General features: G+C 46.6%; 1 protein-coding gene across 5 annotated transcripts in view; it reads left to right on the top strand.

Annotated features, from left to right (window-relative positions):
- The first annotated feature begins 1551 nt into the window (after positions 1-1551).
- The window catches only part of LOC123369909 (protein spire homolog 1-like), a 28764-nt gene continuing 7866 nt past the window's right edge, over positions 1552-22449 (top strand). Inside the window, exons 1-11 of one of the 5 annotated variants that reach the window (XM_045015974.1) lie at positions 1552-1973; positions 4406-4437; positions 5316-5480; positions 7098-7223; positions 7531-7599; positions 10635-10802; positions 13394-13555; positions 14013-14142; positions 14573-14712; positions 16299-16371; positions 16986-17134. In XM_045015974.1, coding sequence (XP_044871909.1) covers positions 1718-1973; positions 4406-4437; positions 5316-5480; positions 7098-7223; positions 7531-7599; positions 10635-10802; positions 13394-13555; positions 14013-14142; positions 14573-14712; positions 16299-16371; positions 16986-17134 — 1470 coding nt within the window. In that variant the 5' untranslated portion in view covers positions 1552-1717. Of the gene's footprint in view, positions 1974-4085; positions 4260-4405; positions 4438-5315; positions 5481-7097; positions 7224-7530; positions 7600-10631; positions 10803-13393; positions 13556-14012; positions 14143-14572; positions 14713-16298; positions 16372-16985; positions 17135-22449 lie in introns of those variants that run through there. The other 4 variants (XR_006579185.1, XM_045015967.1, XM_045015984.1 and 1 more) reach the window with 4 other exon arrangements.

Genomic DNA, 22449 nt, shown 5'->3' with positions numbered 1-22449 from the left:
GGCCCAGGCCCCGCCCCGCCGCTCGGGCGGTGCCTCCGGCCCCGGCTCCTGGAGGCGGGCGGCGGGGGGAGGCGCTGAGCTGGCCCCCGGGCGGGGAGTGTCTCGCCGCCTGGCTGCAGAGCCCGGCTTGGGAGCGGGACCCCCTGGGGGGTGGCCTTGAGGCGAAGAACCCACCCGGCGCTAGTGTATTTATTATTATTATTATGCTCTCATGATTTGTGAGCCACTCTCATGATGTTTTGGGGGGCCTGTAATTCGTGAGCTTTGCGTGATGAGGGCTGGCTGTGCTGCTGCAGCCGCTGAGCTCACCCCAACGTGCATCCACATGGCAGGGATCTCAGGCAGTGTGGCCAGTGACCTGCCTTTCAGGGAATCGTGCCTGTCCCAAGCCAGGGCACTGCCTGCCCCTCCTATCACAACTGAAAGCTGCACCAGATGCTGCCTGAACAACAGAGGCAAAACTTGTGGACATATCATCACTGTGACTGCTGCAAACAATGATCAGCGCCCCCCACAATACACCTTTCAAGAGCCAGGGGGGGTCCTACTGGTGTCTATCACAGCAAATGATGGCCGTCATCCAGTGAACTAAATGCCCCAACAACAACTATGTGGGGAAAATGAGATGATCACTACACTGAACTCACACAGGGAAATGATAAAAGACAAAAACACCACATGATCTGTCCATCACAGGCATCCAGCCACTCTTCACCAAAGTGAGGCAAAACCTGGGGGCCCTATCTCATCACTAAAGGGGTTGGGGGGGGGAGGCTGGAATAAGCTATACTTATTACTGGCAAAGGCACAGGTTTTCCAAGGTAAGCTGGGTCCATACTAGGAGTGTTTTTCAGTATAGCTATACCATTAAAGCACTGCTAGTGTAAGCATTTGGCCTCACTGTTAGGTGATCAGGAAGCATCAATGCTGAACAAAAGGAAAAGCCGCCTCCCACCTCCAGCTTGCTAAGAAACTATCCCTTCCTCCAGATGAGGATCTGGCCAGAGCGATCCATGTATCCATTACCTCCAAACTGGGTAATTGCAACTCACTGTTTCTGGGGCTGAAGGTGGATAAATCGCAAAAGCTCCAGCTTATACAGAATGTGGTTGCTTGGTTGCCCCATGGGACAGACCTCTGAAAACACACCACCCTCCTTGCTGTCCACTGATCCAGAGATCTTTCTGCATCATTAATTACCAGGTGCCTCCTTCCCACTAAGTATGTATATTGTATAGTACAGTGGTCCCCAACCTTTTCCGTGGGGCGGGCGCCGGACGACTAGCCGCCAAGGACTGTGGCCGCCGGAAAAGCAGCCGCCAAAATGCCGTCGTGAAGCGGCAATGTCAAGAGGCATCGCTGCCGAAATGCCGCCGAAATTTTTTCATGCTTAATCTAATTTGTTGAGCCCATGAGCCACATTTGTTCTAATTACAAACCTGTTGAAATCAATGGAGTTATGCCAGACATTAATTTTTTCATGCTTCTAATCTTTCAAGGTCCCTTTAAATTTTTTCTCAGTCTTCATTCACTGGTGCTTGTATAAATAGAGAGTAGATGTTGAAAGTAATGGTGTCCCTTTAAGGCGCTGTAGCCTAAAGTTGCGCTGAATGGTCCCACCTGAAGATGAGACAAGGCAGAATGGATAAAAGACTGGCAGAAGCACCTATGGCTGTCTGAGGAGTGGATGTAGAACAGCCTAGCTGAAACCAAGCACATGGGGAATGGTGAAAGTAAAAAATTGGACTATTCAAGCTGCGAATGGAGGAATGTCACTAAGGTTTCTTTGGGAGACCTTCTGAAATGTTGTGACCAGCCAATAAGTGAGGAGCAGGCCTGGGCCCTTTGCTTTCAGTGTTGCCATAAAATGAAGCAGTTGGCTCAAGGCCCCCACCCTGTGGTGATTAAAGGTCTGGGAAGCATCCTTATCCATTCTGATGGTGCTGTTTCCTTCATGGTGCATCCTAAGTCTGGTAAGAACAAAGACACTGATGGATTGGGCTCTTAGACAAAAGCCTTCTCTCTCTGATAATGCTGTGGGTTTCTTTACTGTGCCCATGAGAATGTACAGCCACGTCATTCTGTCTCTGAAATGCTTTCCATAGTGAATCCCATGAACCCCACTACAAATAAAAAACTAACTTGTGGTATTGCCTGATATTTCTTTGAACCCAATGTCTGTGCTTCTAATGTGAAGAGCTGTATTCTCCAAACCAATTAGAGTCTCTACAGAGACTAGAGAAGAAAGAGATACTAAGTGGGTGCCTGTAGTATTTCTAATGGTTTGAGTATCTGACTAAGAGTCAAGGTTTCTGGGTTCTAGTTTTGCATCTGCTGCTCTTCCCCACCCCTGGTTATCTGTTGAATCACTTGGTTTGGGGGATAATTTGGACAAATGCCTGAGATAAGGGACTCTGGTTCCTGGAAATTGATTGTCTTCACCTATGTGGGTGGGTGCGCGCGCACACACACACAACATATTTGTGTTTTAATCTGAGGCTTTGGTGACTTGAGAGCTGCTTAATCATATTGATGTACTCCCTAGCCTGTTTGCTTTCTGCTGCTAAACTTCCTCTGGAAGTAGCAGTTGTACTGCTGTGTGACTGTCAGCTGTGGGTGGTGAGGGAAGAGGGACAAGTGGCTGATAAAGACTCAGAGTTCATTTTGTGGCAGTATTCAGAGCAGAGATGAATCCCACTCCCACATTTCTCTTTGCTGACACCTCTAGGGATTCTGTGGCTGTTGCTAGCTCTTGTATCCTGGAGAGGAAAGGTGGACAATAAATATGCCTTCCTTTACCAAAGGTCAAACATTGGTGCAAAGACAGAGCTATATTTAGGCATATTCTCTTCCCAGCATACCACCACCACCACCACCACACGCTACTGAGTGCAGAAGGAAAGGAGAATTATTCTTTCTTTGGGTTAACAAAAATCCACTAGTAGATCACCACCACCACACTTGGCTCAAGATGGAAGATGTACCAGGCATCTGCTCTAGTGACCTCAGATAGTCCTATTTGGTTTACCTCCTCTGGAAAGGGGAGGATTGCTGTGATCCAAGGCTTCTGGAGGTCTCCACCATGACACTGCACCCCATATTCTTCATAGTGATATTATGATATAATTATGCATTTTATGCAAGATTAGTCATGTGAGATGTCATTGGAAAAGTTATGATTTGCTGAACATGATTATCCTATTGGTACGCATGTATCACTTTTGTATCTGAAGTTATGAATATTGACTGTGATCTATATTTCAAATGTTGTTACACCTGGGTGATGCCCACTAGGCAAGATGCTTTTAGTCTAGATAGCTGGGTGGGGAAGGCCTTTTCAGGATAATGAGCCATTAGGGAAAACAATAGGCCTTAGGAGAAGCTTATCTCCCACCTAATAAGCCTTCCTGAGAACACTCCAGACAGCTTCTAAGTAATGGCTGCTATGACTCCACAAGCTCATTAGACCAGGTCACATGTTTCTGGACTTCATCTTGGGATGTCATTGTTTTTCCACAAACTGAGTTTTGGCCCAAAGGATTACCACCATATGCTAAAGCTATATAGGGAAGGGAGTGACCTCATCAGTGGTTTTTCATTCCTCATATAAGAACACTCCTGAAAACACCTGAGGAACAAAGACTGAACAGGGGGAAGTGCTGGACACAGGCTAAAGGGATTTCTAGCCTGTGTATAAAAACCTGGGGATTCCAAGCTGCAAAGCAAGTGTAGCTTGTGCCTTAACAATCTGCAGCCTGCTTGTATCATCTGTCAGGGTGAGAGATTAATTCAAATCCTATATTTCTAGTACGTTAAGATTAGATTTTTTGTTTATTTACTAGGTAATCTGCCTTGATCTGTTTGCTATCACTTATACTCATTTTAAAATCTATCTTTTGTAGTTAATAAACTTGTTTTTGCTTTATCTAAACCAGTGAGTTGGAGTGAAGTGCTTGGGCATCTTAGCTCAGAAAGGCTGTTGCATTTCCTCTCCACATTGAGGGGCAGGTGAACTGGATAATAAATTCATACTGGTTGGGGTTTGGACAAGGGTGGGACAGTACCGCTCTGGGATGTTAAGCTGGAAAGCTGGGAATTATTTTGGCTATAGTCTTTCAACTGTTGCTTACATGCAGGCTCTCTGATCAGCCACAGCATGAACTGCAGCTGGGTGTGATCCTGCCTGGGTGAATGCTGTGGAAGTGCAGGAGCAGGTCTGCAGTTTGTCACAGCAGCACAGTGAGAGGGACCCCAGGCTGGTGGGTCAGAGGCTCAGTGGCACCCCAGTCACATCCACCACCAGCAAAAAAAACAAATGCTGACTCTAATTACCCTCTCTAGTATGGACTTAAGTCTGTAGGGATTGGTAAACTGTTTGATCTTTTTTCACTTGTTTCCCTTTCAGATCTTAACAAGACACAACAACTGGAGGAGCAGGTAAGACTCTGGAGTTGAGAGAACATTTAAGAGCCTGTGATTTTTTAGTCTGGCAAATGCACAGATATAAGCCTGCATTGGTAAAAGGACTAGCTAAAGCAGGGGTTCTCAAACTGGGGTTTGGGACCCCTCAGGGGGTCGTGAGATTATTGCATGGGGGGGTCAGAAGCTGTCAGCCTCCACCCCAAACCCCGCTTTGCATCCAACATTTAAATTAAAAACACTTTTTATATATTTGGGGGGGGGGTCGTCGCACTCAGAGGCTTGCTATGTGAAAGGGATCGCAAGTACAAATGTTTGAGAACTACTGAGCTAAAGGAATCTCAGCAGTCTTGCTCTTCAGTGATGCAGCAGGTTCATAAGATTCCATGGTCATCTAATATTCATGGCACTCCTGCTGTCCCAGTGGCTTGCCTAGGGTATTGTCTCCTGCATGGGAGGGGAAGTCGAGGTGAAGTTCCAGGGCTAAATTAAAAAATGACCCAAATTGACTGGGCATAAGATAAACACTGAAGGGGTGGAGGAGGTTGAGTTGTGGCAGGAAATGCTGTCAACAGTGGGTAAGAGAGAAAGCAGGCTGTTCTCCCTGCTGCCACAGTTCACTTACCCAAATATGGCTAGATAACATTGTTTGTTACAACTGAATTAGGCCCCAGTCTCTTATCCCCAGTTGATCCAGAAGCATCTCAGTAGCTGCTTGAATGACCACGGTAGGATTATGTTGTGTGTCCAAAGAGGCAGATGGCCTTGAATGTGGGGAAGGGTGCTGGCATGGTTGGGAGGGGTAGAAATCTTGGGGTTCCATTTGGGAACTTTATCTCCACAATACCAAATTACTTCTGCATTAATCTGAAAGACCATTTCCTTGGCCTCTGTAGCTGACAGAGCGTCTGGGAATGGTGATCTATAAAGCCCTGGACTGGGGGATTGACAACCATCTGGAGCGAGAGCTGAGTGAACCACTGGAGAAGCTGATCTCCCTCCTCCTGAAATTAGACACTGAGGCAACAAAACCAGCCATCACTTTCCAGGATGTCCTCAAGGTTTTTCCCTTTTCTTATTTTTACTATACAACCATGTCAACTTTTCTAATGTATCTGCACTTACCACACTACCTGACTGCTCCAGTGCATTCTGGGAAAATCTGGTCTTCGCCCCACCAGTGCATGTGAGCTAGTGCACTCCGGAAGATCCTACTGCACAGTGATGGGAGGAAGGAAGAAGGGGCAAACTAGTTTCACAGGCATTGGTCAGGCTATGTACACATGGCCCACTGCTTGTAGGAAACCCCATGCCAGCCTAGGCCACTGGCAAGGACCCCACACAGGTGGCACAGCTACTAATTGTAGTGAGGATGGGAAAACACACCATGTGTAAGGTCTTAACAACTTACAAACTCAATTAATATCTGTAGCATGTCTAGGCCCTTAATCTCCGGTTCTCTCCTCTGTGTCTGTCTCCTGTGCAAGTACCTGCCTTGAACTTAAGCTCATAGAAACATGCCTGCAGGCAGCACATTTGTGGTTCCTACTCTTTCCCCTCCTCCCCCCGCCTGATTTTCCAAGTCACCTACAGAGATTCAGCCTATTTGGATAGGGTCCAGATAAGCCCCAGGTGGTAAAAAGGAAGTTATGGGCACATCGGTAGGAAAGCATGGTGTTAATGCACCTGTCCTGCCTTCAGGAGAGACTTCTGCAGATAAGAGGAGAATTGGTGCTTGCAGCATTCTGTCTATTCTTGGCCTGGCAGCTGTACGTAAGTGCAGGCAGTTAGGAGAGACTAGTGCACAGTCAAGCAACCTTTCCCATATCCCAAGGGATAATGGGACCCTCTACTCAAAAGCTAAAGGAAAGGCTTCATCTAATCCTAATAGCTAGCCTCTTTTCAGGCCTCTGGTTTCTAGCGGCCAAGACTTTTCTGATATAGCTTTGCAAACCCACCTCTAGGCTAGACTAACCTTTTTACTAGAAGCCCTCCCCATATGGGCAGGTATTTTTGTATCAGTAGAACTTAGGCAGTGTGCAGGCACTAAGAAAAGCTTTATCCAAAGCAGCACTTGCTCTCTGGTCAGTGCTCTAGCTTCAATGTGCTGTCCAGACACTGAGCCTTTCAATCCCTCTTCCACTTTACACATGGGGAAACTGAGGCATATAGAAACACGACTTGTCCAAGCCTTACAGCAGGTTCCTGAAAGAGTTGGGATTTGAGTTCTAATGATTCCTACTTTGTGCCTAGTCATTAGACTGTTCTCAGTGACGTTTTCTAGTTCCAATCTCTGGTCAAATGGCTGGTGTGCTCAATGCACAGAGCAGACATAATGTCAATCTGACAGGTTTATTTTTAGATTTAAGGAAAACAGAATAAAAACAAGTCTTCATGAGCGTACACCGTGGTTTCCTCTAACATGCTGTCTCTGCCATGTCTCAAAAAAGGGCAGCCTCAACTCTCTAGTCCTCTTCCCTTTGCCCTCCCAGCAGAAGGGAAGGCTCTTCTGAGCTATAACATGCAAGGGACACAAGGAAAGGTGATCCTAATCTTGGAACCTGAGTAAATTGGAAACTGAGATAGGCAACCTGCCCCCTCATCCCCAAATTCTTTATTTCAAGGAGAACTTTCTTTCCAACCATCAGTGCTGAGTATATGGCTGCGTTTCCTTTCAGATCTGTGAGGAGCATTTGCCCAGGCCCTCTGAGGCTGCCAGCTATTACAGAACAGTCTGCAGGGTTCTCTTTGCTGAGTACGAAGATCTTCAGAAACTAATGCTCACCCTACAGAGCTCCAAAGAGGTATCTTGGGACCATTATTAAGCTGCTGTCTGTCTTTCCTCCTACCTCACACACTTAATTCCAGGCTAATCCTCTTGCCTTTCCCCAAGCAGAAGGTTATTTAGCTAAAGTTCTATTCCCTGCATGTGAAAGGGGTGGGCTTTCTCCCAAGAGCCAGAATACATTAACCTCGTGTATTTGTCTTCTACATTGTTTTTTTCAACTGTTGAAGTAGGCGGTATTATGACTGGGGCTGGGCAGACAGGAATGGTCTAGGAATGACTGGAACAGTACAGGCTAGTGATCAGCTCACATGTTCATTTGACAGAGTCTAAGAAGAATGGATGTGGAGGACTTGCTGGAAAATGACACTCAGAGGGAGAAGGATAATTACTGGGTAAGAGTTTAGAATTCTTGGGGTTTTGTTTTTTATACTCTCTCTGTGAGGCCTTCCAGTGACTTCCCAGCTTAAAACAAATAGAGAAACATAACTTTTTAAAATCCTCTAAATACCAAGTGACACGTTAGCAATTCCCACAGAGAACTAGAATTTAGCATATCTGCCCCAAGAGCAGTTATCTTCTCTTTGGTCTTGTCTACGCTGCCAACTTTGGGGAGATCTCCTCCTACTGTAGCACTGGTGCTAACAGTGTTGGATGTGCTACTGTAGATCAGCCAGTGACATTCTAGTCACCAGGAGTCCTGTGGCACCTTATAGACTAACAGACGTATTGGAGCATAAGCTTTCGTGGGCGAATACTCACTTCGAAAGCTTATGCTCTAATACGTCTGTTAGTCTATAAGGTGCCACAGGACTCCTTGTTGCTTTTTACAGATCCAGACTAACACAGCTACCCTTCTGATTCTAGTCACCATGTCACGTAGACCTGCTGTGAGCAGGTTTAGATGTCAAGCTAGCTAAAGGCCATTGGCTTCAACTGTTAGCACTTGGGCAGCTCCATCAGAGCTAAAGCAATGGTGGGAGATTCCCAGAAACGGGTCAGTATAGATATAGCTTCCATGTTCTATTTTTTTTGTCTTTTTCCCCACCACCGTCTCTAGTCTTACCCCTCTAGTTGTTGGACTTCAAGATTCCTGGGGCAGGGACAATGACTTGTTCTGTCCAGGGCCAGTGAATTCAGTGCTCAAAAGTAAACAGCTCTTCTGATTGGAGCCTTGCCAAGGTAAACCAATGCACTGGAGTCTAAGATAGGAACAGCAACCCCCAAGGGACCTGCTCCTACTCCCTTTGTCTAAATAGTGTTCAGTTTGAAACATAACAAACCATTCATTTGAAAATGTTTGACATTTGTGTTTAGGCATATTTTCAGTTTTGTCATGTATTAAAATAAACTAGCAAGTTAACTCGCACTCCCCAGACCACTAAATCAATCTCACGTAGCTTATTCAGGGAATACCTGAGTAAATGCATGGGCTTTGCAGTGTGGCCTGAAAGCCCAAGAGATTCCACTTCACTTGCTTTTGAAATGGCACTTTTCTTAATTAAGAGCCCCATTGCCAATCCTCTGCCTCTAGTCCCCCAGACTCAAGCCCCCCAAGAGCCAGCTGCTTGCACCATCATGGCAGGTAGCCAGGGCCCAAATTGAGCAGGGCTCCATAGATTGATTGATTGTCAACCCCTTGAATGGCATCTGGTAGCTAAAGCAGTCTTTGGAGCACAGGATTATACACTTAATATGCTGAACATCACTGTTAGGCAGACCCCTCCTCAGGCACATCTGGTGCTGTGCTGTCCTAGCTACATACGTATGTTGGAGTATCTAAGGCACCAATCACCTTGACCTCAATGCTTAGATGCCTCTTCAGAGTATAACTGTTGCACCAGCCTTTAAGTGTGTGCTCCCCTGCCAAATGACAAAGTGGTGGAGCATGTGCATAGCTCCACACCCCTTTGCATTAATGAGGCTAATGCTGTTAGCTCTTCCTCTGCTTGGGTAACCCTGACTCCAGCTGTGCCTGGGACATGTGTGCAGGTTGATAGAACAGCATTCTCTGCCATCTGACATCAGGGTAGCCCTGTGCAGGGTCTGGAGGGAACAAAAGTCTAGGTAACCACTTTAAGGTCCAGGGCTGAGAAGGTTCAACCTTAGTCCAATGCACATGAAGGCTAGCAAGGGAGACTGCACTAGAACCAGTATCTGGGTACTGCACTTAGTCTTCCTAGGAATAAGGCTGCAAGTTTTGGATGTGAAAAGAATGGAACATTCTCTTGGATAGTTGGCTAATGAACTACTTAATACTGTCCCATAAAGTAAGGTGAGGTGCTGTTACAACCAGAAAAGGACTCTGGTGCTGATTGCAGTAATTACAATACTCTTTTCTGTAATACTTAGTCTTGTTTGTGAAGGCAGTTCAGCTTAAGCAGTTATACAGCTGCTTGTGTCAGTCTCTTTTACTATTGGCCAGTTTGCCTGCAGTCTTTCCTTGGGCATCCTTGAGTTTAAAAAGGTAGCTCAATGTTCTGCTACTCCAGAAATACAATAGTTCAGGAAAGACTGACTCAATATGGCTGTCCTTTACTTCAGTTGGTTGCAACATTACTCCCTTTCTGTAGTGTAGACAGGACCTTATGTGTAGCTAGGCTAAAACCATGGACAGTCAAGAACCTGGACTGTCTATCAGGGCATGCAACTAAACATCCCTCTCATCTGTGCTGCTTGGGGGCTGCAGCTTAGTTATGGCTCTTGTCATGTCTTCCAAATGTCCTGCAGTTAATAGTGATCAAGACCTGATATTGCAGATTTGGGTGGGGGGGAAGGCAAATGCAGGAAACTTAAGTTGTTGTTTTTTTGTTTTTTTAAGGCAGTCCCAAATCAAAAATACTGTAGTAAAGGGCGCACACACACAACCTACTTGTTTGGTCTTGTTCTGTTCACCTCTAAGATCGAGAAGGAAAGAGTTTAGGTAACATTATTAAGCTGTTGATTTAACACGTGGATCTGAACTGGATCATTTTGTTGTGTTAATGGGATGATCTTGCAGGCCCAAGCACCAACCTAAAAGCAGGTGCCTTGAAAACTGAGATAAAGAACAGAATGGATACATATTGTAGCTGTCAGTCTGGATCCCATAGTTTGGGTTAATTTGTATTATTTCAGCCTTCTTACCCCTCCTTCTTTGGGGCACTCAGAAGGATTATTAAGGCTGCATTTTATACTGTAGGCCACCTTTAATGACTTAATATCTTGCCTAATAACCCATCCAAAGACCCCTCTGTGCGCGCGCACACACACATATCCCCGGTCTAAGCACTGTGCTACTGTCTGAATTTCTAAGCAGGTTTAAATGAGACTCTCTGATACTTGTGCAGATACAAATGGTTTGTAATGGCTATTGAGCCCCTTATTGAATGAGAATACCACCTCAGAGATTCCAGAGACCTTTTAACTGGCTCATGTTGCCCTGTAGCAGGCTAGCTTGTGGCACGATGTCATCAGGGAACTGCAAAATGGTGTGAGGCTGCGCAAGGCCATGGAGCAACCCCAACGTACTGTTCCTCCCAAGGAATATGCCCGCTCTCCCTATGAGCTCTTGGCAGAGGACATCCGACGCAAGAGGTACACCCTCCGCAAGGTGAAGGTGAGCAGTTGTTCTCAACACGTTTAGTTTGGCATCTGCTGCTCTAGCTACCTGGCAACTGACATCTGTTTAATTAAACCCAACCTGTGTCCTCAGACTCTTTCCCTCAGAGTAACTTCCATGCTCCAAGGGTGGGTGAGAACTCATGAGCTCAGCTTGAGCATATAATGGCCACCATATTCACCCACCAACTCACTTCATTTCCAAGAACTAAACTTAGTGCTGTGTAAACCATTCTAGGCTACCTTGTCTGAAGCCACGTCATTAAACTGTCTCTTGCTCACTGCCTTTCCCAGCTCTGGAAACACTTATCTGGGTCTCCACAGGCTCTCTAAGGTGCGTCCTCCTTGATCTTCTTGGCAGTATGCAGTCCAAAAATGGAGGCCTCTTACATGAGAGCTATCCAGAGGGAAGCTTACTAGTGGTCTGCCTCAAGCAGAGGGCCTTAGGCAGCACTCATTGACTCATTGGAAAGCTGAACAAGTTCCCAGCAAGTCCTGTTGTGCTGACTGAAGTGTTAGTGGGCTCCAATGCTGCTGATTGCTAATGTGCCCTGAGATGACGATGGAGTTCCTCTAAAGGACTGCAGCATCACCACTTGGTTTTAAAAGCTGGCATGACGTTGTGCAGTGTTGCGATGTCTTGCAAGCCGACTCTGTGGCATGAGAGGAGAAACAATTTGGCAATAAGGACTTATAGTTACAAAATAAAAATCTTGCCTGCCACACTAAATGCCAGCTCTTCAGCTGCTTATTGTATGCTCTCCTAAAGTGAGGGGAATGATATACCTGGTTCAGCCAGGGCTGATAAGCTTCACTTTGAAAATCCTCCCCTCACCCTCCTTCATCAGCTGTCAAACACCAGCTCCTGGACTGTGATGGTGTCCTTCCAATTGGGCTGAGAAACTGTACTTGGATCCTGAGTCTGAACCCAGCTAGTGCTGCATACGCCATTTGAAGGTGCTCAGATACTCTGGTGATCCGAGGAGGGCACAGAAGTACCTTAGAGTAGACTATATGTAACACCAACAGACCCCGGTCATCAGCAGGTGGGATTAAACCTGGGACCTCCTGGAGCTTAGTGCATGAGCCTCGACCACATGAGCTAAAAGCCAACTGCCTGTTAGCTAAGGCTGTAGAGGAGATTCATTAATCTTTCTCTAAGTGGTCTCGGTGCCACTAGATGGGACAGAACACCACACCCAGGTGGTGTGTGGGTTACATATACATAGAAGAATAGTGACAGATAGGAGGTGGTACATCACTAGCTGTTACATGTTATGAGGTATAAATTGCAGGTGCACTCAAAACCATAACCTAAGGCAGCAGAATGAACTGGGTCTTCAGCTGTGGTCCATGGATCATTGGAGTCACAAATATGTCACAAAAGCATTTGTCAAGCAGTTGTAAGTGTACCTCCTGATAGCTACAGTGCAGTCCTTGATCAAAACAGCTGCTGGAAACCATGAGTGAGTCATCAAAATTCAAATAAGCCCCTCTGCACCTTCAGTGCTGCTTTGCATCTGTCTTTGTCAAGCCAAGGTCAAGTTTGCAAGCACAAATGAGAGGAACAGGCAACACGAGGATAAATGGCAAACTGACCTGGAGGCACTCTGCTAGTATCTGGTATCTCCCCTCACTGCCTGCATTCCCCAGTGTTCTAAAGCCCCACTCCTTAGGAAAGCAAAGAGCACAGGTACAAAATATTCAACAAATGCAGTTGCACCCAATATACTAAATGGAGTCTGATTTCATTTTCTCACAAATACTGCCCTCTTGTGACAGCCCTACCCGTGCTGCGGGGGGGTTGTAGAAGAGGTGCCCATGTGATAGAATCTCATAGTGTTCTCCAATGAGAATCTGAGAAACACTTCTGTGCCTGCTAGCTACTTCTGTTACAGTTAACCTGTTTAGGAGCTTCTCAGTTAAACTATAAGGGAGTGCTATTCTTAGGGTGACCAGATAGCAAGTGTGAAAAATCAGGACGGGGTGGGGGTTAATAGGAGCCGATATAAGAAAAAGAAACAAAAATCAGAACTGTCCCTATAAAATCGGGACATCTGGTCACCCTAGCTATTCTTGCTTTACTGGGTGGGGAAGTTCTGCTAAGCTCTGCTGCATGAAGTCCCCTCTCTGTGACACCATGGTCTGGATATATTGTAATTTTGGAGTCATACATTATGAGGCTTCTTAGAGCCTTGAAACTCTTTATGCTGCTTCTATCCAGGATCTTTTCATGGGCTGCAGGAATTTTGTAAGTCTTAGGTATATGCATAAGTGCTGCCCAGCTCCCGGTATATAGCAATGTGCTATTTCTTCACAGGCTTTTCTCCTTGCAAAAACATCTTTCAATGCTATTGCCCTTTCTACCCTTCACTCCCAAGAAAGCAAACATCTTGTAACAGGACTCTTGTTTAATCTCTTGCCTAAAAAGATTGACCTGAGTTAGACGCACACATGTGAAATGCCATGGGTGGCTATGTAAGGTTGTGAAACTGTATTTCCTAGTTCATCCTCCATTTCTGGGGAAAGAGGTTTTCAAGAAAAAAATGAACTTTCATCATTTCATACGTGTCCTTTTCACCCTTTCAGATCAACAGTGAGCAAAACTGCAAGAGCTCTGAAGGCAACACAGTCGCTTCACAGCTCCCTTTAAAGCCAGTAAGTGACTTGTTTAGTTGTGATGGCATGAACAGAAGGATCCCTGAACTGGCTGAAGCAATACTGACCTATCCCATTCTCAAGTCCGGCAAGGTAGCTGGAATGTTAGAACATCCCCCTTTTTTATATATAGGCCAAATTAAAAGGCCCCCTATGTTACAGGGGGAAGGGAAGATGACTCAGCTCTTTGCCCTTTTCTCTCCATGTCATTTCTAACTAATGCAGCTGCTTCTCCTCTTCCTTTTTGCCTCCCAAAATGTTTCTGAACAATCCTGGTCAAGCTATGGTTTGTTTACTATAGCTTCTACTTTGAGTTGGTCCATGGAAACTTTCTCCATTGATTAACAAAACTCTATTGTTCCTGTAGATTGGAATTTGCGTGTGAAGTGCACAGGTTACAAACGGTGAGAGTACTGGGGCTACAGGATTCTTGGCTGGGTGTGCAGACTGACTTGTGAAATAGTGCACTTCTCAGAAGGGGCATGTCTGTTGCTCTGGGGATCTGGATTTTATCCAGTGGCTTTTCATAGCTCTCTACTCCATGTTGCAGGCCTCAGAGAGGAAGCTAAAAGAGAACTCCCCCAAAGCGCCCAGTCTGCACGACCTGCTCATGATGGAAATAAAACAGCCACAGACGCTTCGGCCATCTTCCACAGAGAAAAATGGGAGCAGGCACAAAGGTACCTACTGGTACTGCTGGGCATCCACTAGTAGTAGGCATACTTGTGATGTATGAGCTGGTCATGGGTCAAGTAAGGGACGCTAAGGAGCTCGGATCAGTTTTCAGAGGCACCAGCATTGCTATTTTTCAGACATAGAATCATAAAATTGTAGGAGTGGAAGGGATCTTGAGGTCATCTAGGCCAGGCCCCTGCATCTCTGGCTTATGTCACCCGCTAGGGCCCACTTGCCTGGGCTGGAGTCTCTCACCTCTGACAAGAAAGATGGGGTAAAAGGTTCAACTCTGGGAGACTAAAAGGATGCAAAGGGTTGCTGAGCCATCACTGGACCTCTCAGAGGTCCAGTGTGAGACTTATGGAGTCTGTCCTCAGTGTCTTGCATCTACAGCTCATTTACATTGCAGTGTTTGGTTTGGTTTTGTTTTTTCAGATACCTTTGTGATGCCAATGTTTTCCTTGAATTCCCCGTGTGGCAATGGCTTATCTGTCCAAAATGCCAGTACAGGACTTACAATTCACAAAGTTCAAAAACAGCTGCTGATCCCTGACTTGCTGGTCCCAGAATTTCAGGTAAGTCCTTTTAAATGAAATCTTGCTATAGAGGCTGAAATGGCCCAAATATTTGATTTTTGAAATATACTGAACTTCGGGTTCAAATCCTAGCATGGGCAACTTGGCCCTTCACTCTTCCAGGGTGAATAAATTGAAGTACCAATCTGTTCCTTTAAGTCCTATCTGCCCTCTGGAAATCCAAGCCCAGTGTAAAAACATGATCATTTATGTAGTGTAGATGGAGCCTTTAACACTGAGGTTCTTACTGCTCTCAATGCACATCCCATGACTCTTTTTTTTTCATAAGAGTTGGGATCTGTGAAGCCAATGTTAGCCAAAATGTCTTCTGTTCCCCTTCCCTTTATCACTGCTCTTGACGCCAGAGGTGTCTGCATTTCATGTGTTATGGGATATAGTGGAGATAAATTACTCACTGCAAGTTAATCATTCAACCTTCTCTGCTTGTGGAATATCTGAGCAAATGACAGTTTACTTCAATAAATTAGGGGTTTTTTTTAAGATTATGATTATTCTATGAGTTGATCATGAACAGTTCTGAGTACTTGGTGTCTGAAATTCAAGCTGTGTTTAGTCAGTCATGTGTCTGTTTCTGTTCCCTAATGCAGTCACCTTTTTTCTTCTGGCGCAAATACTCCTGCACATAAACTGGAAGTTTATTTTCTATATGCACTTTTGTCAGTGAAATGCTTTCCTTTGACTTAAGCAATTGCAAATGTGAATGAATACTTGTAGAAAATCTTTAGCTGTATTTGAACAGCTCCAGTGTATAGTTGGTAGGAACTTGTGATCATTCTGATAACAATGTCTCATAGCTCCACTGATTCTGAATCATATTGGTGTATCTCTAGTGGTAAGGCTTGTACAAATGCTCTTGGCTAGCAGGATTACAGCAGCACAAGCTAACAGTTCAGGATTTTAAAACAAAATCCAGTTATTGAGGTTTCCTGTACTGAGGACCTCTTCTCAAGCAGTTTCTATTGTAGGGTCTTGAACTTCCACTAGTTTAGATTAGGGAGAGGCCAAAGCATTGGTACCTGGAACCATCTGGAGATTAGGCTATGTCAACCACAGTATCTCCTGAGTTGCTTTCATGAGTTTCTGCATGCAAACTGGAGCCAGGAAAAATTTAGCTTTCTACATGGGCCCAAAGCTGTAGGAGGAGAGTCTAGATTCAAGGGCTGTATTTGAACTTCTTCCATCCCTGAAACTTTTAAGGGAGGCTGGAGTTGAAGTTAGGATTTGGGTCCCATCTCAATTTTTAAAAATTTTTATTGGGTCAAATTCATCCGTGATGTAACTCCAGTGGCATTTGACTCATTATTGCTGCTCTTAATAATCTGGAGCGTGGTGTGTGAATTGAGGTAAACAAGCCAGCTAATTTCACCACTACTTCTGCTTACCTTACCACTGCCAGATGGTTGGCTCTCATAAGAGCCCCTGTTGTCTCATTCACTATCAATGAGGAGCATATCTGCCCTCCTCAGGGGCTCTTGGTTATGCCGAGGTGACCTTCCCACCCAACCCTACCTCTCGAATGTGGTGTTTTATACCCACTGTAAGAATCTCCCATCTGTGATCCACAGGAAGCAGACGGGGCATTGAAATACAACTTGGGAGTTATCTCGCACAGATCTGTACTGACATCCAGCAGCACAGGTCAGTATGCCCTTCCCTGCCTTACTCTCCCCTCTCTCAACATGGTCTAAATACTTGAATCAATGGGTCCTCCACATTCTTATGAGCCCAGTCCATCTTCTGCTTCCTCCTGCTTTTGAAGTCACTTGTCTTTTAGAGCCATCTGATGTGAGGAACACGTAACATGGAGTTTCTGGCATGAAGAGTGATCTTTCAAATCAGTTCCTGGCTGTGAAACTTCTTGAATCTGTTAAGTTTCTAAATAGTGACAAAATTCTTCATGCTTCCAGTTTCAGGCCTCAAGATGTATGTTATGGTAGCAAACATTCAGTGAGGCTTTAGAATGTGTGAACGAAAGGAATAAGTTAATCATTGATTTAAAGTAGGACCCACATATAAACAACATCACGGTTGCTTGCTTACATTTCTAATCGGAATGTACCCAATTACCCAATATCAGAAGCACCAAGTAAGGGGAGGAAGGAAAGAGGGTCTTTAGAACAGGCTTCACTGCCTTCAGAAACTGATCAGCCTGTAGTACTTAAGCGTTCCGCTCATCTCAAGAATTTCTGAAGTTTCCAGATCACATTTATGCTTTAACACCTTGTTGTCCATTCCTATGTTTCCATTTCCAGATTGCTCTGCAGACTGCACATTTACCCCCAAGAGCATGCCCGTGCGAGGAGACTGCAAAACAAGCAGCTTTCTGAATCTAAATCAGCGACAGCCTTTCTGCCGAGGGAGGTCCAAGTCTTTAAGGAGTGCCCTTCAAATCAAGGAAGATGTAAGTCCTGCGTGGGCCTGCAACTCTGCTCCCAGTGATGCCACAAGCTGGTAATGAGTTGGCCTGGCTACTGTCCCAAGGGTTGCAGCTTGATGTTGGTATAGAAGTGAGCTCTAAAATGGAATGTGGGGTGGGGGGAAATGGACTTCCCCAACTTTCGTAACTTGAACTCTTAATAAAGCTGGCCAAAGTTTTTTTGATAACTTTTTTGACAAAAAATACAGATAGAGCAACACCAAAATGTTTTATGAATTGACAATTTTGCTGCATTGTTTCAGTTTAAAATATTTTGTTTTGAAAGTGTCAAAATGACATGTTTAGATTTTTTTAAAAATATTTTTGGTTCCAAATGACTGTTTAAAACACTTAAATAGTCTAAAGCATCCAAGTTTAAAAATATTCTAAATCAAAACACAACATTTTGTTCGACCCAAACTTTTTTGGATTTTAGAATTGATAGCAAGCGCAAAAAAATCCATTATTCACACAACTCTGATCTTCAGTACCTGCTTCTCTGCTCGTTGTTAGCACAGCTGGTGCTGTACTTGTTCCCTTCTAGCTTGGCTCTTCTGAGTATGTGATGGGGTAATTATTCCTTGAGATGAGTAATGTTTAAAATAAATGGTGTCTGGCTACAGTTCTAGAGCTCCTGAAGAAGAATGTTAAAAATGCACCTGAAAGTGCATGTTCAGCAGAAACTAGCATAATGCACGTTATACTAACCAATAATGTCAAAATCCGTTAACAAGCATGCTACACAGTGCTTCTAACTGAACTTCAGGAATAAAGAATTTCAAGGCGTTTTTAGGAGAACCAAACCATGATTGACAACAGGTGTCGCACAGTTTCCACTTCTTCTTTCTACTCCACCCCTATCAGTGATGGGAGGTGGGGAGAAAAACCAGCAAAACTGCCGGTCTAATGGTGTGCAACAGTAAGTGTGCTGCCTATTCAGGTCTGTTAGAGATCTAGTGCTTTGTCCTTCGTTTTTTTTCCCCCAGTTGACAAGGCTTAGCACCAGTAGTAAAGCGACTGGTGCATGGGTCAGCTGTACAGTGGCGGCTATAGTCTCAGATCTGGTGTTAACAGGAATGTGGCATCTTTACCAGCTCAGAACAAGCTTCCATACACAGTGGTCAATGGTCTGGTGCTCAACTCCTGTCTGCTAACAGCGTAGCCCGGGTGCTTGAATTCAGGTACAGACTTTTCTAGAACCCTTCTTCACACACTCTGTGGAGCTTAACGCTCTTAACACATTCTAAGGGTACGTCTACACTACAAGACTATTTCAATTCATCTTAATTCGAATTTCTGGAATCGACCTAATGTAGTCAAAGTTGTGTATCCACAATAAATACAGTAATTCGACTGTGAGAGTCCACAGTAACGGGCGAAGCGTCGACTTTTGAAGCGGTGCACTGTGGGAAGCTATCCCACAGTTCCTGCACTCCCCGCCGCCCATCGGAATGCTGGGATTTCCCACCAATGCATGCTGGGGGGGGGGAGAAACTGTGTCGAGGGTGGTTTTGGGTAACTGTCATCATTCAACCGTCACTCCCGCCGGCGGGAAATCAGTTTGCGCACTTTTCCTGTTATAAGTGACAGCGCGGACGCCACAGCACTCCACTGCGACCATGGAGCCCGCTGCGATCATCGCTGCACTTATGGCCGTTGTCAACTCCTCGCACCTTATCGAACACCTCTTCCACAGTGAGATGTTGAGAACTCGGTCGAGAAGGCAACGGCAGCGTGGTGAGGACATGAAGTCTCAGAGTGGCACAGACCTCTCAGAAAGCACGGTACGCCGCGCCGTGGAGATCATGGTGGCAATGGGTCATGTTCACGTCGATTCTGGGCCCGGGAAACAAGCACGGACTGGTGGGACCGCATAGTGCTGCAGGTCTGGGATGAATCACAGTGGCTGCGAAACTTCAGGATGCGTAAGGGCACTTTCCTTGAACTGTGTGACTTGCTGTCCCCTGCTCTGACGCGCCAGGACACCCGGATGCGAGCAGCCCTGACTGTGCAGAAGCGAGTGGCCATAGCCCTCTGGAAACTTGCAACGCCAGACAGCTACCGCTCAGTAGCGAACCACTTTGGTGTGGGCAAATCTACCGTGGGGCTTGCTTTGATGCAAGTAGCCAACGCAATCGTTGATCTCCTGCTCTCGAAGGTGGTGACCCTGGGAAACGTACCGGTTGTCATAGATGGCTTCGCCGCAATGGGATTCCCAAACTGCGGTGGGGCTATAGATGGGACTCACATTCCTATCCTGGGACCGGCCCACCAGGCCAGCCAGTATATAAACCGCAAGGGCTACTTTTCCATGGTGCTGCAAGCACTCGTGGACCATAGGGGACGGTTTACCAACATCAACGTCGGGTGGCCGGGCAAGGTTCATGACGCGCGTGTGTTCAAGAACTCTGGTCTGTTTAGAGGCCTGCAGGAAGGTAGTTTCTTCCCAGACTACAAAATAAATGTTGGGGATGTGCAGATGCCTACAGTGATCCTCAGGGACCCAGCCTACCCGCTAATGCCCTGGCTCATGAAGCCCTATACAGGCGCCTTGGACACTGACAAGGAACTCTTCAACTACCAGCTGAGCAAGTGCAGAATGGTGGTGGAGTGTGCTTTCGGACGTCTGAAGGGGAGATGGAGGAGCTTACTGACTCGCTCGGATCTCAGCGAAAACAATATCCTCATTGTCATTGCAGCTTGCTGTGTGCTCCACAATCTGTGTGAGAGCAAGGGGGAGACGTTTATGGCGGGATGGGAGCTTGAGGCACATCGTCTGGCTGCTGATTACGCTCAGCCAGACACCCGTGCGATTAGAAGAGCACAGCGGGAAGCACTGTGCATCCGGGAGGCTTTGAAAGCCAGGTTCCTCAGCGAGCAGGGTAACCTGTGACTATTAACTTTGTGTATAGAGAAGCGGAACCTGCCCGTTTCTTTACCCAGTTTCTGTTGACTCTCCTCTACAGTTTCATATCCCGTTCACGCCGTTTGCCCCCTTCCAACACATGTGTACAAATAAAGTTAATAGAGCATTGTTCAGCAACAACCTTCTCTGGACTACTGACTTCGCGTGAAAGGGTTGACACAGGGACGGTGACTGTGCTGGGTTGGGTGTGCAGTGATGTAGAGACCGCTTCTAGACTATAGGACTGATAGGCTCCTGCTCGTACAGCGGTCTCTGTGTGAGGACTGGTACAGGTGCGTGTGCAGGAATGGGTGAGGGGTGCAGGCTTTGCGACGGAGTTTGGGTGCAGGCTCTGGGCTGGGGGTTGGGGGCATAGGAAGGTGTGAGTGGTGTGTGATAATGGGGAGGAGGTGTAGGGGGTTGCGGGCTGGGGGCTGATGGTTTGATGCATTGTAGAGGCTCAGGGCTACGATAGAAGGGCAGGGTGAGGGCAACCTGCCTTGCCACTTGTGGATGGCATGCTCAATGACCCTGGGGCAGCAGACAGCATTTCTGCGGGTAGCCTCTCTACTGTGAGACAGGGACGCGGCGCGGCGGGGGGTGTGAGACGACACGCCGGGGGAGGGGTGGCAGGTGGGGGCTGGTACCTGCTCCAGGCAGGGAATTGACGGGGCTGGGGGAGACCCGCGTGGGACAGGGCATGATCCAGGCATGGCCGGTGGAGAGACCCACCTGCAAATATACCTGGCGCAGGGCACCTTCCGCCTATGAGCAGAACATGAAAATCACCCCACAGACTGACCAGGGTGACTAGAGGCTGCACTCTGTGAGTGACCAGCTGTTGATCTTGCCCCCATATCTGTACCACTATTAACGGTGAAAGTCCTATGCAATTCCCGAACCATTCTCCCCCCTTCACAGAAAGTATTCTGCAAAGAAACCTGACAGGAAAAGAAATTACCAAAAAATAAAAACTTTTAATAATGAACAGCACATTAAGGGAAGGACTTCTCAAAAGTAAGGTACTGAGAGCGTTTTGTAAGTTTAGCACTCTGCTGTGGTGCATTAACATTTTTCACGGCCCCTGGTGCCCCTTCCTCTAGTCATTTTGGGTGATGGTGGGATTGGACTTTGCGGCGGGGGGCGGCGGTCGCAGATGCAGTGAAGGGGAGCTCCGTCCTCCTTCCTGCGGTGCTGCAGAACATCAACAAGGCGCCTGGATCAGGTAGGGATACAGTTGCACCTGTGTGACGGGAAAAAGTGAGTGAATTCCATAGAGATTTTTTTGGTCAAAAAAGAAACAAAGTCTACTCAGTGTGTGTGAACAAGAGCAAGCACAGCACCTCTCTCATGAGCACTCACTCGGGGAAAGTTCGATTTCTCTGGGTTCGCTTTCATTGCCTGTGGTATTGCACTGCAGACCAGAGAAGTGGGGCAGGAAAGAAGAATCCATGGAGCGGCCAGGCATGGTAAGCCTAGTTTTTTTTTTTTTTTTTCAGCTTTAAGTTGCATCTACAGCACTGTCCTCCTGCTGCAGGCAAACATGAAAGCAGAATCGGTGCCCCTGTTGCAGCCCCTCGCGGCCGTTCCCTGTTAGAGATCCCTGTATTCTCCCACTCTGCAGCCTCCTACACGTGGCTGTACAGTGACGCTTCTTGTTATGCAAAGGAACAGTCAAGCACAACCATTAATAATGGTACACAAATTACTCTAATTACATGCAGGAGTCTGCGCGCGACATCACACTGAGGAGTGTCACGGAGAGAGAGAGCGCGCATGCTGGAGGAAAGCCAACAGAACCCTGGGGCCTATGCTGCCATGCTCGTGAAGGCGCTGGTCCCCGAGTTCCAGCTGAGAGCGTTGCGTGGAAAAGTGTGCTTCCTTGGGGCACCCAATAAGCAAGCCCTGCCCAGGAACCTCATGCAGAGGCTTGGCGATTACCTCCTGGAGAGCTTCCTGGAGATGTCAGAGGAAGATGACAGTTCCATCCACCTGTACATAGACCTTGTGTTCGCCTAGTTGTTTTCCCAGTTTATTTAAAAAATAAATGTTAACATGTTTGAAGCAGTTACTGATTGATCCTTCTCCTGAATCAGGGTCCGTGGTAACGGGTGGGGAGTGTTGGTAGGGGATCTCATTGACGGTAACGAAGAGATCCTGGGTGTCGGGGAAATCTGTGTTGTAAGCGCTGTCGACTGCCTCGTCCTCTTAAACTTTCCCGTACGCGAACATCTCCGAGGAACAGTCCGTCGACAGTATCCCATCCTCTCAGTCCACGGTCATTGGTGGGGCAGTGGTGGCAGACCCACCGAGAATGGCATGCAGTGCCTCGTAGAAGCGGCATGTCTGGGGCTGGGCTCCGGAGCGTCCATTTGCCGCTCTGAGTTTCTGGTAG

The sequence above is a fragment of the Mauremys mutica genome, chromosome 1, assembly GCF_020497125.1.
Source record: "Mauremys mutica isolate MM-2020 ecotype Southern chromosome 1, ASM2049712v1, whole genome shotgun sequence".
Taxonomy (NCBI): domain Eukaryota; kingdom Metazoa; phylum Chordata; order Testudines; family Geoemydidae; genus Mauremys; species Mauremys mutica.
This window is presented reverse-complemented; position numbering and strand designations above follow the sequence as displayed.